General features: G+C 45.1%; 1 protein-coding gene across 1 annotated transcript; it reads left to right on the forward strand.

The window, feature by feature from the left end:
- The first annotated feature begins 2,524 nt into the window (after positions 1–2,524).
- Positions 2,525–3,650, forward strand: LPAR4 (lysophosphatidic acid receptor 4). The gene has a single exon (XM_056859380.1). The coding sequence runs from the start codon at positions 2,579–2,581 to the stop codon at positions 3,626–3,628; it is 1,050 nt and encodes a 349-aa protein (XP_056715358.1). The 5' UTR covers positions 2,525–2,578; the 3' UTR covers positions 3,629–3,650.
- Positions 3,651–18,107: the final 14,457 nt, after the last annotated feature.

Consider the following 18,107-nt stretch of genomic DNA (forward strand, 5'->3'; position numbering starts at 1 on the left):
ATCTCTTGGCTTAGATCTTCTCATTCTAGCAGGTAGTGGTATCCTGTATATTCTATTAATGGCTTGTTTTAATTCTTGTTCATCTATCTGAAATAAGTAGGCCAAATTTGGTATTGCAGATTCTTTATTATCTCCCATCATATCTGGAAAATTGCGTATACGAAGGTTGGTCTCTTTCACTCTCATCTCCATCATTGCCATTTGATTTTTTGCCGCCATCTGGTCCGCTTGTATTGTTTCAATCTGTTTTTCTTGGCTTGTTAATTTTTTCTTTGTGTCCTTGTGCTCATCCATCACTTTCTTAATTGATACATCCATCGCTTGCATATCTGTCTTCATAACAATCATTTGAGTTTTTACTTCTTTCAAGTCTCCAGTGACCACATCCAACTTCTGATTAATAGCTTGGGATGCTTGACCAAGATTTGTCATCATAGAAGTCAACTGTGTCATCTGTGCAGACATCTGTTCAAACTGTTTATTTGTTGCCTCAGTTTGTTTAGTTAGCATATCCTGTAACTTTTTTTCCATGGTCGAGGTTTGTAAAGAGTCCCTTAGTTTAGTATAGGCAGGGCTATGTAGTGAGCCAGAGCGGGGTCGAGACATTTACATTCAAAAGAAGCTGGTAAAATACATGTCCACCGACAGGGCCTTTAAGGTGCTGGTTAAAAGATGATAATTCAAAGATCAGCCTAATAATTTTTTCGGGTTGAAAAGAGTCGAAATTGGCTTTAAAATTGCATTTTAAAGTTTTAAAATACCAGTGAGTTTTTTCGGTCGCTCTAGATCGGATTAATCAGGAAGTAAACAGGAAGTTACTAGTGCTGCAGACCTTCTATCGCCTCTTCTCGATGGTTATTCCTTCAGGAATGATTTGAAAGTAACTCGAGTGCGACGGATATTCAGTCCCGCGGCTACTTCCTGTTGTTTTAGTTCCAATGATAGAGAGGGTGTTATAGAGAGTCTTCCGTTCCAGGCACTCCCTTACTGCAAACGTGGCAGGAATTCGCCGGAAAATCAGGAAGAGAAATCACCCTCCCCTTCCTTCGGACCTTCTCATTGGTGATAATTCTTGTCAGTCTAAAAGGTATCCTTCCGACTCTTTGTTATGGTTTAGGCTGATCGATCCGATAAGGCTCCTGTCGCTAATCCCGATGACTAACTCAAATCAAACTTTTTCAGTTCGGATTATGGAGGGGTGGGGGTCCCAGAAATATTCTTATCAGCCTCCCGTCTGTTCAAATTTCTAGTAAGTAGACGAAGACTTCTTTTGTACTCACTTGGGTGTCAAGAGGTGAGGTTCTTTTCTTTATGTAGTCCTTATGTTGGTATTAAGGCGGTGGAGGGTAGAGCTTGCTGCCAAAGTTGCGTTTTGGCGATGTCCTTCCCTAGTGCCCTCGCAGGACCGGCGTCTAGGACTCCGAGGGGCTTAAAAAAGCCCCCTCAGAGTACCTAGGAGGTCAAACCGCGTTTGCGGGCTGCAGGGAGTTCCTGCTTTCCAACCCACTTGCAAGGGTCGGATTGGGGTATCTATGTACCCCAAAAATAACGCAAACTTGGATTTCTCCCAGGACAACCTGGGGAAATGGAGTGCTCTCTCCAACGGCACCACCGGAAGTCCGCACTAGCTGCAGCTTCTGAACCCTTTTTTTTTAATTTAAAAAATTTATTGGAGAACAACAATAACAATAAATGATAACAGCAACTGAAAGAAGCAGAAAAAATGACCATCTTCATGATTTAAAATACAATATATCTATATATCGTATAAGATAACAACAGGATTCCTATGTTACAGCTTATTTCTTCATATTCATCGTTCCGTCCTGACTGAGCACAACACATTCCCCTTTCTCGCCCTTGTTTATAAAATTCTCTATTTTATTTATAGTTTGTGACCATAACTCATCTAAACTTATTGTATCTCTATTTTTCTGATATGTTGTTAGCTTTCAAAACATATATTTCTTTAACTTTAACCTGCCATTCCTCTATCTTTGGAATCGATTTTTGTTTCCAATGTCTGGCAAAGGGGAGCCCAAACATTGTTTCCAATGTCTGGCAAGGGGAGCCCCAACTAGAGCGCATTGCAGTTGTCCAGTCTAGATGTAACTAAGGCATGGGTCCCTGTGGCTGACTGACCCAGGAACAGAGGCTGTTGGCACACCAGCCAAAGTTGAGCAAAAGCACTCCGAACCACCGCAGCTGCCTGCTGGGTTGAGTAGCACTCCCAAGCTGAGAACCTGGTTTACCAAGGGGAGATGCTCAGAGTTGCAGAATACACATAACCCTCCCCCTTGAAAGGCAAAACAAAAGAGGAAACGAACTGAGGCAAATTGGATATTTATTTGCAAAACACAACATGTGGTCTGTATTGTCTTTGAATCAGGTTATACATGACGAGGACATTTCTAAATGATTTTTTTTGCCTTGTTTTCTGCAGGAGAAAAGCACACACACACCCCAACTATGTGGCAACAGACATTCAGGACGTCTCACTGGTGCACGCTTCTAAAGGAGAGGAGAAATCCGTGACGTTCATTGCACGAGCTAGGACTTTGCATAGAGCGGAGCTGGAATGGGAAATCACAGCAATAATCAAACCTGCGTGACGGATGATTCCTTCAAGTACAACCTCTATGGAGCCGTCTACAGTGTGGTGTTCATCCTGGGTTTGATTACCAACTGTGCCTCTTTGTTCATGTTCTGCTTTCGCATCAAAATGCGGAACGAGACGACCATTTTCATGACCAACCTGGCATTCTCGGATTTGCTCTTTGTCTTCACTCTCCCGTTCAAAATCTTCTACAACTTTAACAGGCACTGGCCGTTTGGGGACACTTTGTGCAAGATTTCAGGGACTGCTTTCCTGACCAACATCTACGGGAGCATGCTGTTCCTCACCTGCATCAGCGTCGACCGCTTCCTCGCTATTGTCTACCCGTTCCGGTCTCGTACCATTCGGACGCGAAAGAATTCCGCCATTGTGTGTGCGGGTGTCTGGATTCTGGTCCTCAGTGGCGGAATCTCAGCATCTTTGTTTTCTACCACAAACACCTACAACACAAGCACAACATGTTTCGAAGGCTTTTCCAAGCGCATCTGGAAGACCTACCTGTCCAAGATTACAATATTTATTGAAGTGGTTGGCTTCATTATTCCCTTGATGCTCAACCTCACCTGTGCGTCGCTGGTGCTGAGGACTCTACGGAAACCCGACACCCTCTCCCAGATTGGCACAAACAAAGACAAAGTCCTCCGAATGATTGTGGTGCATGTGGCTATCTTCATTGTCTGTTTCGTACCCTACAATTCCATCCTTTTCTTGTATGCTCTTGTACGTTCCCAAGCCATCGCTAACTGCTCCTTGGAGAGATTTGCGAGGACACTGTACCCGATCACGTTGTGTGTTGCCACCCTGAATTGTTGTTTTGACCCTTTCATCTACTACTTCACTTCAGAATCTTTTCAGAAGTCTTTCTATATCACCTCGGACATCAAAAACGACTCCCTTTGCAAGACCGAAACCCCTCTAACAACCCATACCATCATGCCAGTGATACAGGAGGAGGCAAGGGTCCAGGCCATTAGAAATGGGAGAGATCGGATGTCTGAATCACACTTTTGAGGCTGGGGCTTTCCACATCAGCTGTGTGTTGGGAACTGGGTTTCAGACAGAACCACATCATCTCTGATCTAGGATTCCGAACCATAAACTATGGGAACAGTACAGGAAAGGTTTTAAAAAAAGAAAAGAACAGCAAACTGGATGTTCTAACTACCTTCTGAAAAGTGATCATCATATGTTAACTCAAATAACATTACCTATATATATTGCCCCTATGCTTTTGAAGCTAGTAAATAAAATATTTCACCTTCTCTTGATTTTTACTGCATCTGATTATACCCTTTTCCCCCTACATTTGAGCCCTTTTCAGACATTACGTTGCCTTCTGTTTGCATGCATGAGAGCTCACCAGCCACACATTTTGGGAGTGCAATACACACAGTTGCCGTATCGTATGAATTGGGCAGCGCATTGAAAATCCCTGTGTAGCCCAATTCACATTATGTTGTGGTTGTGCTTACTGCACTCCTGAAACATGCTGCTGGCCAGCTCCCTCACCATCTGAACGAAACATGACATCTGCAGAGAAATGTAGTCGAAATCAGTTGTTTTGACTGCACATTGTTTGGAACATTTTTTTCCTCTTGCACAGCCATTCTCCAGCGGATGTGCTCAGTTGGGCTATGATCCTAAACACAACTGTGGAGCCCTGAGGTGGATGGCCCAGGCTAGCCTGATCTTGTCAGATCTCAGACGCTAAGCAGGGTTGGCCCTGGTTAGTATTAGGATGGGAGACCACTAAGGAAGTCAAGGGTCGCCATGCAGAGGAAGGCAATGGCAAACCACCTCTGGTAGTCTCATGCCTTGACAACCCTATGGGGTCATTACCAGTTGGCTGCTACTTGATGGCATTTTGTGCACAGACACAAGAGCCATAAAGATAGTTTCGTAGGGTAGCTACCGGTATGTGGTTCTGCATTGGGACTGCTAGATTCAAGTCCAGAGCGCCTTAGAGACTGACAGGCCTCCTGTGATTTTTGGGATCTAGGTTTGCTTTAAACTATAAACCTCCCCCCTCAGTTACCAGGTAGCAAGTGTATCGGCTTTGGATTTGCTACCATAAGGTAAGTTTTGTGATGCACAAGGAGATTATTGAAATCAATGAGGTAGGATTAGTATAGTATAGAGTATATATTTATTTATTTATAGGCTGGGTGAAAGGAACAAGTCTGCCACCTGGATCTCCAGGTAGACAAAGCAGAAACCTGGCTGAGGCACGTACATTTAAAGTTATGGCTTCAGAGAGTTGGTGCCACTACCCATGAGGCCCCGTTCAAATGGCTAACAATCTCGCTTCTGAAAAGACGAGAGCTTCCGCTGCTGATCTGAGAGGCCAGGAAGAAATGTGCAGGAGAAAGAACTCCTTCTGGTATGTTAGCTGTGATAGAGGAGGTGGTTGATGCTTGACATCAGAATGTGTTTGGGAAGCAACTTGACCCAAGGCTTGCCGTCATGCTGCCAACGTTTCCAGTCAAGGTTGTGAGACTATTTCTGGCTCAGAGGTCAAGAGGACAATCAGCAGACAACAATGAATGAATGCATAGTGCTTCCTTTGCGGTGCTCGCAAACTGAATTACCTCAAACATTAGGAGTGAACTCCCGCATGATGTTCAATGCAGTGATGGGGAATTCACTTTGACACACTTGCGAAAGAATTAATGAAATGCAGAGCGGAAAGAAATTTGGGAAGTTTCTTTTAAAAAATGGGAGGAATAGATGGCCCAGGCTAGCCCGATCTCGTCAGATCTCGGTCAACCATGGTTAGTACTCGGATGGGGGACCACCAAGGAACTCCAGGATCACTACACAGAGGCAGGCAATGGCAAACCACTTCTAAATGTCTCTGGTCTGAAAAACCCTATGGGGTTGCATGAGTCAGCTGTAACTTGACAGCAGTTTCCACCACCACCAGAGAGCAATGTACTGGTTAACCACATTCCAGTGCGGGCTGACACCGGTGCAGGCTAAAACCCACACACCTCCCTGATGGTGCCTGGCCCAGCCTTTATTAACAGTAGTCAATTAATCTTCCAATTAGTGTGGAAAGACACAGAAACTCTATGGCACAGAGACGAAGACAAAGGGAGATCCTTGCAATGCTCAACAGGACATTCAATTGAGAACTTCACTGCCATTGGACGTAGGGATGGCCATGAGCATAGATGGTTTTAAAAGGCAAATAAATAGACAGACTCAGGCAGGAGAGGTCCATCAGTGACCACTAGCCATGGTGACTAAAGGAAACTCCCTCCTACAGAGGTAGTAAGCCTCTGAATACTAGTGATAGAAGACCACATCAGGGGGAGACCTTGGCCTCTATGCCTTTCATTGGTCCTCTGGGCCAAGTGGTTGTGTGAAACTGAATAGATCAGTGGTCTGACACATAGGGTTGCCAGTTCCAGGTTGGGAAATGCCTGGACATTTTGGGGGTGGAGCCTGGAGAAGGCAGATTTGGGGAATGGGAGGGACCTCAGCAGGGCATAATGCCATAAAGTCCACCTTCCAAATCGGCCATTTTCTCCAGGTGAACTGATCTCTATTGCCTGGAGATCAGTTGTAACCCCAGGAGCTCTTCAGCCACCACTTGGAAGTTGGTAAGCCTACTGACACAACAAGGATCTTGTACAGATGGCTCACATTGTAAAGAAGGTAAGACAAATTCATGGAGGATAAATTGGTCCATCAGTGGCTATTAGCCATACTAGCCAAGTAAAACTTCCACTTTCAGAGGCAGCAGTGACAGGGGCCGGGGAGGGGGGGAGACAACGGGGGAGCTTTGGACTTTGTGCCCCGCTTGTAGGCCTTCTGTGGGGGGCGGGCATCTATTTGGCCATTGTGGGAAACTGGATGATAGACTTCTGAATGGCTGAGTTTATGAATGCTTTCTTTTCGTTTGGAGAAAGGATTCAAAATGGTCCAGAATATATTGTTTAGCATGCCAACTGTGTTGGTCTCTATACAAGAGGCCTCCTCTTGGATTCTTAATGACTGTTGTTCTTTCTTGAGAGGGCAATGGAAATGTCTTGTTTAAACCATGCTCATGTTGTTTAAAAGCTCATGCTGAGAGGGAACTGGAGGGGGGAGCGGGGAGACTGCAGAGATTCTCCGTGCACAGTTTCCTCCTGTTTTCAATGGCCTTTTTCCTTTCCTTGAGTTACGTGTCGGGATTGCCATCTTCTATGTGCCAGAACTCTGTTCTCAGTTAATGAAAAGTAGCAGAGCGACCCTCAAAAGCCCAGCTTTCTAGGCCAAAGTTGAACGAACAAAGGGAGGGGGGGTGTCTTGTTGCCCATAAAGCTGGGAGATTTTAACGTTCCCCTAGCAGATGCATTGACTAGACTGACTTTTCTCTCCCCCCCTCCCCAAACCCTTGGAACAAACCACAGTCTAGTCTCCTTAAGGGGATGCTGAAAGGGAGCTGAGGGAACTGTACACGTTTGGTGCGTCTCCAGGATGGGTCAACTCTAATCTGAGCATAATGGCTGCTTCTTTTCTCTCCCCCGCCCCCAAGGCCAACCGCTGCCAAAGCTTACAAGTTTCTGTTTGCAGTTTTATGAGCCAAAGAGCTGTGGTCGGTTTTCTCATATAAAATGCACCTCTATCATCGTGTGCCAAGGGCATCGCTGAAAAGATCCATTATTTTGTCATTTAACACCTATCATGATTTATACGATCACATATTGGGACTCAGATTTACAGATGGTCGCTCAGGGTTGGGTCCCCCCCCCCCTTCTGCGTTTGCAGGGTGCGGGCATTGTGTACCAATAACTAATTATGCATTCATGGAGAGAGGAAAAAGTCACGGTTGGAATTCCCCCCCCCCCTTTCCAGATGCTTTTGGCCAGCCTGGAAGAAACTGAGTTCAGAAATGAGAAATTAAAAAAAAAAGAAGATTCACATTTTACGTAGCTAGCGGGCATCTGGGTTTTCTCTTTTCCCCAACAAAGGGTCATTGTTAGCAATGAGGACAAAAACAGAAATATTCATTTAGCTGCAGAACCTGCCCAGAGACGGAGAGACTTGGAGAGCCAGATCTTAGAAAAATTGGGCTCTGGTTTGAAATCGCTTTCTCAGTGAAATCCCTGACTCTTTAGCAGGACTGTTGCTTTCAAACTATTCAGCAAAGATATGAAACTCCTTGTTTCTTATTTGGACAAGCTTAACTTGCTGTCAGCTAATGGTAGAAACGTATACATTCCTTGGGACTGTTTCTAAATGTTGTTATTTTAACTGCAGCAAGCATGTGAACAAATAGGTGGCTGTCTTCGTGTGTGCTCATCTGGCCCCAAAGCCTTACAATTTCCTTTTGGAACTAAATTAACATACACCAAAATCTGCCGCCTCTGCACGCTGGTCATGTGCAAATTTATTGTGCTGGAACTGTGTCTGCACAGTTTCACCATTTAGATACTATTGGGGTACTAGCATATTAGGGATGCGGACCATAATTCTAAGGAAAGGTGTGTGTGAACTGGAGCCCCCAAGAGGGTAGAAGAAGGGGTATAAAATTCCAGGGGCCCAGGAAGGTTTGTCAACTTCCAGGTGGGGCCAGATCACCTTGAATGATCGCCAGACTAGAGATCAGTTTGCCTTAGAGAAAATGGCTGCTTTGGCGGTGGAGTCTATGGCACTATACCCCACTGAGGACACCGCCCTCCCCGTCAGAGGTCACCTTGCTCTCTCCACGCTTTTGCCTGTGTTTTGCAGATGCTGTTTTAGCCAGAATCTGGAAAATGCGGGCAAAACGCACGGGGAGAGCGAGACAACTTCTGATGGGTGGGAAAGGCATGCATAATCAAAAGGAAGCCCTGCAGTAGTCGGCAGGGGTGACCGCGGGGAAACGTCCCTGCATAAAAGGCCACTGACTATGACGGCTGTGGCAATCAGGCTACAATCACCCCTGCAAGGTACTACTGGAGGATAGTAGCGGCTTACCTGTAGTGGAAAGTACCATGTGTCTTTCTGAAGGGTGGTTGGGGGGTGGAGAGAGAATCTTTGCCTGGGCCACCTCTCTGCAGCCCTTTTGTAAACCTCAAGTTTCATTTCAAATCATAGGGGGGGAAAAGAAAACGACTAATCAGAATAACCAACTGATCTTGTTCTGCGGACGGTTTCCAAAACATGAGGATAAACATCGTCCCTGGTTTGTTTAAGTAGCATTTCCTGAACACCCTGGGAACGTGCGTCTTTTAAAGCGGTTCCCAGCTTTTCTTTTTGGGAAATGGTTTGTTGGCATGCCACCAGTCCCCGAGAATCACACAACACGTTTCATTGTCATTGAGAGCAAGGCTTTTGATGGTCTGGCAGCCTCAGGAAACCAGACGGTCAGATGATGACTCTGATCGTCACCGTGACAAGGAGGTTACGAATATCTTTCTGAGGAATGAAGCTTTTTTGAAGTTCTCGTTATCTGAAAAAGGTGGGAAGTCAGATCTGGGAAAGTTCTAGGAAAGATGTGATGGGACTTTTCACAGGCTCCTTGAAAATGACGCACTCTCACCTGGAAACCACGATGGCCCCAAGGGGGAAACAATGACAAACTGCACCTCTGTTTTGAACTGGAGCTTCTTTTGTTTGACTGGCACACAAAGACGGAGACAGGAAGATGGTGCCCAGTTTGGAATCCACATCTCTGGAGCAGAGTGGTGGTAGAAAGCAAGGAGAAACTCTGGGAGGACTTTGGGGTGGGGAGGAGCTTGCGGCTCCGTTGCAGAATACATGTTTTGTGTGCAGGAGGTGCCAGGTCCAATCCTAACAACTCAGGATCCAAAGTAGCCGACCCTTCTGTGTCTCAGATGCTAGAGCCAGAGTTCCTGCTGATCAGAGGGAACCGGACTGAGCTAAAAGGGCTGGTGGTATGACTTGATATAAGACTGTTTCATATGTTCAGGTAAGGGAGGCAGTATGGCTCAGTGGTAGAGCATCTGCTTGGCGTGCAGAAGGTCCCAGGTTCAATCCCTGGCATCTCCAGTTAAAACAATCAGGTAGTAGAAGATGTGAAAGACCTTGACCTGAGACCCTGGAGAGGTGCTGCCAGTCAGAGTTGACTATACTGACCTTGATACCACAAGAATATGATCTGACCTTGACCTGAGACCCTGGAGAGCAGCTGCCAGTCAGAGTAGACAGTGCTGACCTTGATACAGCGAGAGTATGACCTGACCTTGACCTGAGACCCTGGAGAGCTGCTGCCAGTCAGAGTAGGTAATACTGAGCCAGACTAGCCAATGGTCTACCTCGGCATAAGGCATGTCTTCTGTGTTTTTGGGTTCTGTATTTGAAGATGGGGTGTTACAGGCTTTCAAAAGGACAATGTACACATACATGCCCATTACCTGACTGTTGTGTCCCATCAAGTGATGACTTGCATGTGTGGATGGGCCAAACCTGGCAGAGGGGGTGTGTGGGAAACCTGCCCTGTTCCTTGAATAGAGGCTTGACTTGTGGAAACAGGCAGCTGAAGCTTTTTGTGGTATGGAGTTAAATAACCCCACCCAATCAATAACATCCCATTGAGCCTCTGTTAAAGGGGCAGGGCATTTTGTTCCCCGGGCAGGTGGCAGCCCTAATATTGGGCCATCACGGATGTAACACCACCATTCACACATTCAGCTGTCATTCATTCCGTTCAGTGTCAGGCACTAGGAAGTGATACTCTTGCATGGGTGGAACAGCCCCTGCTTTCCAGACAGTTCCTAGTTATTAAACGGTCTGTGCTCATCAGTCCCCTGGGGATTCTGTTTGTCGCTCAACTGCGTTACTCGGTTAGGCCTACCGAAAGCCATCTGCCGGTGACTGTCATCTGCACAAAAATCAAATACACGCATGTGGCTTAAAATAAAAACCCAGCCAAGATGCTGTCCCCTATCAGATTTCCGGCAAAGCGCTGGAACTGTCTTGCCTCTTGGTTGGCTGTTAGGTGCAGAAATCTCATTAGTAACTAAGGAAGCAAGAAGATCCTGTTTGGGGGAAAACACACAAGTATATGTGTGTGTGTGTGTGGGGGGGGAGAATGTGTTACAGAATTTTCCTGACCCCCTTGGAGTATCCTCGGAATAACCGTGTTATGAAAAACAGCGCCTTCCTGTGCGTGTCGGTCTTTGCTTTCCTTGCCAAACTGTCATTTAAGGCAAGAAACAACTGCAAAGGTGGGGGGGGGGGAAAGAAGGCTTTGGAGACCTTCCTAGAATTCAAGATGACAATGGTCAGCAGAATAAATCAGTGCCAGGAGATGAGAACTTCTGATTAGAATTGGCAAAAATATCACAGCAGCTTCCTGCATGGAACCTCATGCCGAGAGAATGCACCAGGGACATTTTTCTCCTGCCTTGCCTTCATGGATTTCAGACAGCATATGTGGCTTCCCCCCATGCCGTTCTTACAACAACCCTGCATTGCAGGCCACCAAAGATTAATTGACCCTGGGTGAGGAGGGACTTGGAGCCATCTCTCCCATAGCGCAACACTTAACACCTGTACTGCACATAGGGTTGCCAACCTCAGGGTACTGGTTAGCAAAATACAAATATTATTAGGTGCTTAGACAAAAAAGACAAACTGTGTGAAGCAAATGTTCTTAACAACTGTGACTAAACAATATACAATATATACATGGAATAATTCATTTGGTGGGCAAAAAGTCCTCTTCTTAAATATTTCAAAGATGATCCGTTCCAATGGTATAAGTTAGTATCCCTTATGGGAACTTGTGGACATTGCTGTGGCTTAAGACTGAACCTTTATGGACTTTGCTAGGCTGTGAAATTACCATTGCATGGATGAAATAATATGGGGCTGAAGAAACCAAGGTTAAACGGCCGTCCCCCATGTTTTGATCCATAAAACTTTGGATCCATACCTGTTGGATTGATACCTGTGAATAACTTATAGCATTGGAACGGATCATCTTTGAAATATTTAAGAAGAGGACTTTTTGCCCACCAAATGAATTATTCCATGTATATATTGTATATTGTTTAGTCACAGTTGTTAAGAACATTTGCTTCACACAGTTTGTCTTTTTTGTCTAAGCACCTAATAATATTTGTATTTTGCTAACTGGCTCTGAGCATTTGTGTACCTTTTACCCGTGCTAATTTCCAAACCACCAAGGTATAGGCACGGAGGTGCTTTTGTTTTGGTTTTGCTAAACCTCAGGGTACTAGCTGGAGATCTGCTATTACAACTGATCTCCAGGCAATAAGAGATCAGTTCACCTGGAGAAAATGGCTGGCTTGGCAATTGGACTCTATGCCATTGAAGTCCCTCCCCTCTCCAAACCCCGCCCTCCTCAGGCTCCGCCCCCAAAACCTCCAGGTATTTCCCAGCCTGGAGCTGGCAACCCTAGCTATGGGCCTGGGCAGGGAAAATACAGGAAAACTTGTCATGGGAAAGCCCCATTGCTGCTGCACTGTATCAGCAGCTGCACCAGCATCTGTGAAACCGCAGATGTCTGTCCCTGTGTGGAAAACCCCTTTTGCGCACACTTGAGGCACACAAAATGCGTACATTTCTAGGGGGATGATTTGGCACAGGAGAATCAGAATGGTGTGTGGAAAAAAGAACTGCAGTTTCATTTCTCACTAGGCAGAAGCAAAATCAAAACTGGGCTATTCAAAATGAGCTCAGAGGCCAGTGAAATCTGATGCTCAAGTTAGCCCAAACGGTGAGCCCCCCCCCCAAAGCCTACACATCTGTACTATGTTCTCATTAAAATTATGCATGCGATGGAAGGAGCACATTGAGAGAACTGTCATATGAAATGAGAATTCAGGCCACTGTTCCAGTTGATGGGCAATAGATTCAAGTCAGACAGAAGGTCGTACTACTTCACTCGATGAATAGTTAAATTCTGAAATTAAGTGACAGGGTTGCCAGCTCTGGGTTGGGAAATACCTGGAGATTTTGGGGGTGGAGCCAGAGAAGGGCGAGATTTGGGGAGGGGAGGGACTTCAATGGGGTATAATTTCATAGAGTCCACCTTCCAAAGCAGCCATTTTTCTCCAGGGGAACTGATCTGTCACCTGGAGATCAGTTGTAATAGCAGATCTCCAGCTGCTACCTGGGGGTTGGCAACCCTGGTCACAGTGGTTGTAGTGAGGGCTATAAGCCTAGAGGGCTTTAAAAGGGGACCAGACAGATTCATGGAGGAGAGGCCTGCCAGTGGCTACTACATGGTAGGGTTGCCAACCTCCAAGTGGTGATTGGAGATCGCCCACTATTACAACCAATCTCCAGGCGACAGAGATCAGTTCCCCTAGAGAAAACGGCTGCTTTGGCAATAGGACTCCATGGCTTTGAAGCCCTTCCCCCTCCCCAAACCCTCCCCTCCTCATGCTCCTCCCCCCAAATCTCCAGGTATTTCCCAACCCGGAGCTGGCAACCCTAAGCCATGGGGACTAAGGGGAACCTCTGTATGCAGAGGCAGCAAACCTAGGAGGCAATATCAGAGGAAGGCCTTAGTCTCTATGCCCTGTTTTTGGGTTTGTTTAGGGTTGCCAGGTCCCTCTTTGCCACCGGTGGGAGTTTTTTGGAACGGAACCTGAGGAGGGTGGGGTTTGGAGAGGGGAGGAACTTCAATGCCATAGAGTCTAATTGCCAAAGCGGCCATTTTCTCCAGGTGAACTGATCTCTGTTGGCTGGAGATCAGTTGAAATAGCAGAAGATCTCCATCTACTACCTGGAGGTTGTAGCAACCCAAACAGCACTATGACAATTTAAAGCAAATTAAAGTGAATTTTATAAAGTGCAATAGTGAAAAAATATATACACAAAAATATGTACAAAATAGAAGTACAACAAGATACAAAATTTACAAAATGCAATCCAATAAATATATTATTCTTCAAGGGATATCACAAATCCTCAAGCAACAAATAAGTCAAAATATATAACCCATAGGGGCATCCATTGATATCAAAGTCTATTGATTATTCCAAATATTGGAGCAGAGCCACAGGAAAAGGATGTCAGACGTGTCATCTAGATCGGGACCATGTTTCGCATATGGCTTCTTGAGCAACCTGTATCATGCAATGTGCATCTCTCTCCCCCCTTTTCCATCTCTTTTGCTCCTAGGGGCTTTTCCCATGTAATGTGCATCTCTTCTTGCCTATGGGTTATATATTTTGACTTATTTGTTGCTTGAGGATTTGTGATATCCCTTGAAGAATAATATATTTATTGGATTGCATTTTGTAAATTTTGTATCTTGTTGTACTTCTATTTTGTACATATTTTTGTGTATATATTTTTTCACTATTGCACTTTATAAAATGCGCTTTAATTTGCTTTAAATTGTCATAGTGCTGTTTTGGGTTGCTACAATTATCCTCACAGCACCGAGCCTTCTTGTCTTGGGGACTACCTGGAGGTTGGCAACCCTATGTTTGTTGGCCCTCCAGAGGAAGTGGTTGGCCACATTCTGAAACAGGATGCTGGACTAGACGGTCCCCCGGTCTGATCTAGCAGGGCTTTTCTTGCGTTCTCATATAATTAACTCTTCTTGGCAATATTTTCTCTGCCAGCCCAGAACACTATATCCTACGTGGGGAAATGTACCCAGCCTTGATATGGAGGGCATGCCTTTCCCCTGGCGCTTTCTGATTCACGACATTATATTCAAATGATTAAGTGAAGGAAGGAAGTTCACACACACCCTCATCTGGAAAACATCACTAGGAGGGAGGAAGCGGGGAGGAAAATCACAACAAAGACTAGACTGTGGGATGCGGAGTCGGGGGGTCGTGTTTGTGGTCATTTGAATCTGGTTGCCTGAGAAACAGATTTGGGGCTTATAAAAGCGGAGCCAGCTTAAAAGGGGAATGCCCCTGTGCTTGCTCACGGGACTTTCTGTACTGACCACAGACAACTGGAAGTTTGAAACACTACGTGTGGCTGTAGTCACATGGGGTGGCTCGAGTTATTTGGTTAGCCAAGCCAAACATTCATTTTGCCCTGGGTTGAATGTCTGGGATTGTAACACGTTTCCTCCTCCATGGCTTTTCTTTCCTGCCTTATTTCTTCTCTGGTCAATGGGTAGGATTGCCAACCTCCATGTGGTATGTAGGAAAAAGGCACCCCTGTACCACTACCACGCGGTTTGGAAATCAGCACAGATGCGAAACTTAATAACAAAGTGCAAAACCTATTTACCTACTTCGTGGCATCCTGGGTGGAACCATTCTGCATACAGATCATTGAGGCCTGTGCAAGAGACTTTTTGATTGTTTATATGTTGGTATGTCTTTTAGGATAGCTCATGAGATGTATATATTAGTCTTGTCCATGTACTGTGTTTAATTGGTGTAGCTATAAATAGGTTTTGGACTTTGTTATTAAGTTTCACACCTGTGCTGCTAACCTCCATGTGGTGGCTGGAGATCTCCCGCGATTACAACTGATCTCCAGGTGACTGAGACCAGTTCACCTGGAGAAAATGGCTGCTTTGAAAGCTGAACTCTATGGCATTATACCCCATTGAAGTCCCTCCCTTCCCCAAACCCTGCCCTCCTCACGTTCCACCCTCAAAATCTCCAGGTATTTCCCAACCCAGAACTGGCACAACCCACAACTGGCACAAGACAGAACATTGAGCAACCCTCTGGGAGCAAGCATTGACTAGCTGAGAATCATACCCTTGTTTACATGTAAGATATTCTCTTGATATTTAAGTTGTAGGAGCACTGCCTCCTTGCACACGGAGAGCTGAAGAAGCTGCCCCCGGTGGCGGCGAAAACGCAAAGCATCCGGACGGCGTTCCGACCCGACTTCAATCTCCCTCTTTTTTCCTTCTGTTAGGATTATGAAATAAGAGACTTTGCATTTGTACTTCCCAGACTTGGACCCCAAGCCGGAATTGACTTTTTTACAGTTGGCATATTTGTTTGTATATATTATTGTTGACTATCTTGCTGTATTGAGTCCGTCTTTAGATTTGATAAGTTTCCGTTGTCACACTATTGCACTTGCACTTTTGTTATTGTCAATATATACGTTTTGCAATCATTTTGAGAGCCAGTACTATCTTTACCTTAGCTAGACTATCTTAGTACTTGTGCATTTTTATCTCAACCTCCAGGTACTAGCTGGAGATCTCCCACTATTACAACTGATTTCCAGCCGATAGAGATCAGTTCCCCTGGAGAAAATAGCCACTTTGGCAGTTGGACTCTATGGCATTGAAGTCCCTCCCCTCCTCAAACCCCGCCCTCCTCAAGCTCCACCCCAAAAACCTCCCACCAGTGGCAGCGGGACCTGGCAACCCTAGCTTTTGATTAGTATCTTTATCCTGCTATGTGTAAGAATGTATGGTAGACAGCCTGCCCATTTTTTTTCTACAGATCTGGAGAGGAAACATTTTTGTCCCACCCCCACCTCGAGGGGCTTCCTAACTACAGTTCTCTCTTCCATGAGAAATTCCGCATTCACAAAAAGAGCAGGCTGCAGTAAAATAACATTTTGGAGGGTCAGCTGTTCTTTCCTGGATGCCCCAAACATCACCCTGAGGAAAGGTTGCCAACACTGGGGTGGAACATTCCTGGAGATTTTGGGGTAGAACCTGGGCAGGGTTTCCTCCAGGGGAACTGACCTCTGTTGTCTGGAGATCAGTTGTAATTCTGGGGGATCTACTGCTTCTGAAGTGAATGTTTTGTCTTCTGCAATGAAAATATGGGCTGAGATAATGTCTAGTACATAATTTACCTAGATTCTAACCTTTTAACTGTTAGATATATCAGGACGAGTGAAGTACAGAGGTATTTTATGTAGATTTGTTTTATATTTGTCTTTTTATTTGTTTTACTCTTACTTCTAAATGGCTTATGGGCCATAATAAAGACTGCCTGACTGAAAAACCTTTTTGCTCATATTTAAATAACTATTGAAATACATTGAAATAAATGTTACTCTTGAAGTGCCACTGAATCTTTGATTTCTATTGACTTGAGCCATTCCTGGGTTCATAAACAGGAAAATTGGAAGAGCAAACCTAGAGCTGCCAGTCTTTTAACTGCATATTATTCTGGCCATATAAAAGGACTGTTTTGATTTCCACCCAAGGATCTATCCTATTGCTTGGGGGGGGGGGGACTTTGATAAGAACAAGAATTATCTCTAAATTATTGCTAAAGAGAGTGCTGCCATCGTGTGGTCAATAGTAGGAAATTTGCAGCAAGGTTTTCAGTGAGTATTATTACCACACTTAGGACTGCGTTGCATTGGGGAGGAAACAGCAACTAAAAATCGAGTACCCAACAAATCCAAGCTCAGGACCAAGAAACAATGACCTCTTTGTGTATTAATTATTCAAATTAAGAAAAACTGCATATATTGGTCAAATATGCATAGATCCTTCTTATGGGAAAAGACATCTATGCAGGGAACGGACGCTCAACCTCTTCCTAACTGCTGCTATGTAACGAGAAACTCTTACAGTAGTTTCTGAGATTTTCTCAGTCTGCAATATTTTCAAGCCTATTTTCTTAGCTCTAAGGACCAGAAAAGAGTTTTCTTCAAAAAGGGAAATCTCGAGGCTGGAGAGCTGCTGAGAGTGGACAGTTCTGAGCTAGGTGGACCAATGGTCAAACTCAGTGGAAGGCCCCATCCTGTGCCCCAAGGTAATTACATTAAAAATAAAAAACAATTCTAAAGCAAGGAAATGTTGAACACATGAAGCTGCCTTATACTGAATCAGACCCTTGGTCCATCAAAGTCAGTATTGTCTACTCAGACTGGCAGCGGCTCTCCGGGGTCTCAGGCAAAGGTATTTCACATCACCTACTTGCCTAGTCCCTTTAACTGGAGATGCCGGGGCCCAGGAGGTGATGTCAGTTAGTCATATTTATTGTGCATGGCCATAAGCCTTTACAATCATGACAATATTAAAACAACTTAAAATGTATATAAAACCATTAAAAGTCGTAAGATTAAAATACACCAGTTTGGCTCCTTTCCTTATTCAATGGCTTTCTTTGCCCTGATTTTCCCTGGCTGCAAGGCTACAAAGTGCCATTTCCCGGGAAACAAAAGGGTCAGTATTGGAAAGCAAGAAAATTAGTTTATCGGCATCAGATAATAAGTGGAAAGAATATTTGCCAGGAACTGAGGCTTGATGTAGAGAGGGCAGGCCAGGATGTAATGGAGTAGATCTTCCCCTGAGCTACCACGTATACAGATACACTGAGCCCAGGGTTTTTTCTAAAAATGACTGGCACTGCCACTGGAACTTTCTTAGACCTGCTGACAGTGGTCTGGACCCAGGAGGTGATGTTAGACAACTCCTCAGCTGCTGATCACTGAAAATGAGCCAGTCCCCTGTGGATAGGGTAGCCAACTTCCAGGTGGTGGCTGGAGATCTCCCACTACTACAACTGCTCTCCAGGCCACAAAGATCAGTTCCCTTGCAGAAAATGGCCGCTTTGGCAATTAGACTCTATGGCATTGTACCACATTGAAGTCTCCCCCCTCCCCAAACCCCACC

Source organism: Euleptes europaea, chromosome 13, assembly GCF_029931775.1.
Source record: "Euleptes europaea isolate rEulEur1 chromosome 13, rEulEur1.hap1, whole genome shotgun sequence".
Taxonomy (NCBI): domain Eukaryota; kingdom Metazoa; phylum Chordata; class Lepidosauria; order Squamata; family Sphaerodactylidae; genus Euleptes; species Euleptes europaea.

Coding starts and splice junctions, on each gene's coding strand:
- LPAR4 (XM_056859380.1), top strand. CDS start 2,579: ATGGGAAATCACAGCAATAATCAAACCTGCGTGACGGATGATTCCTTC.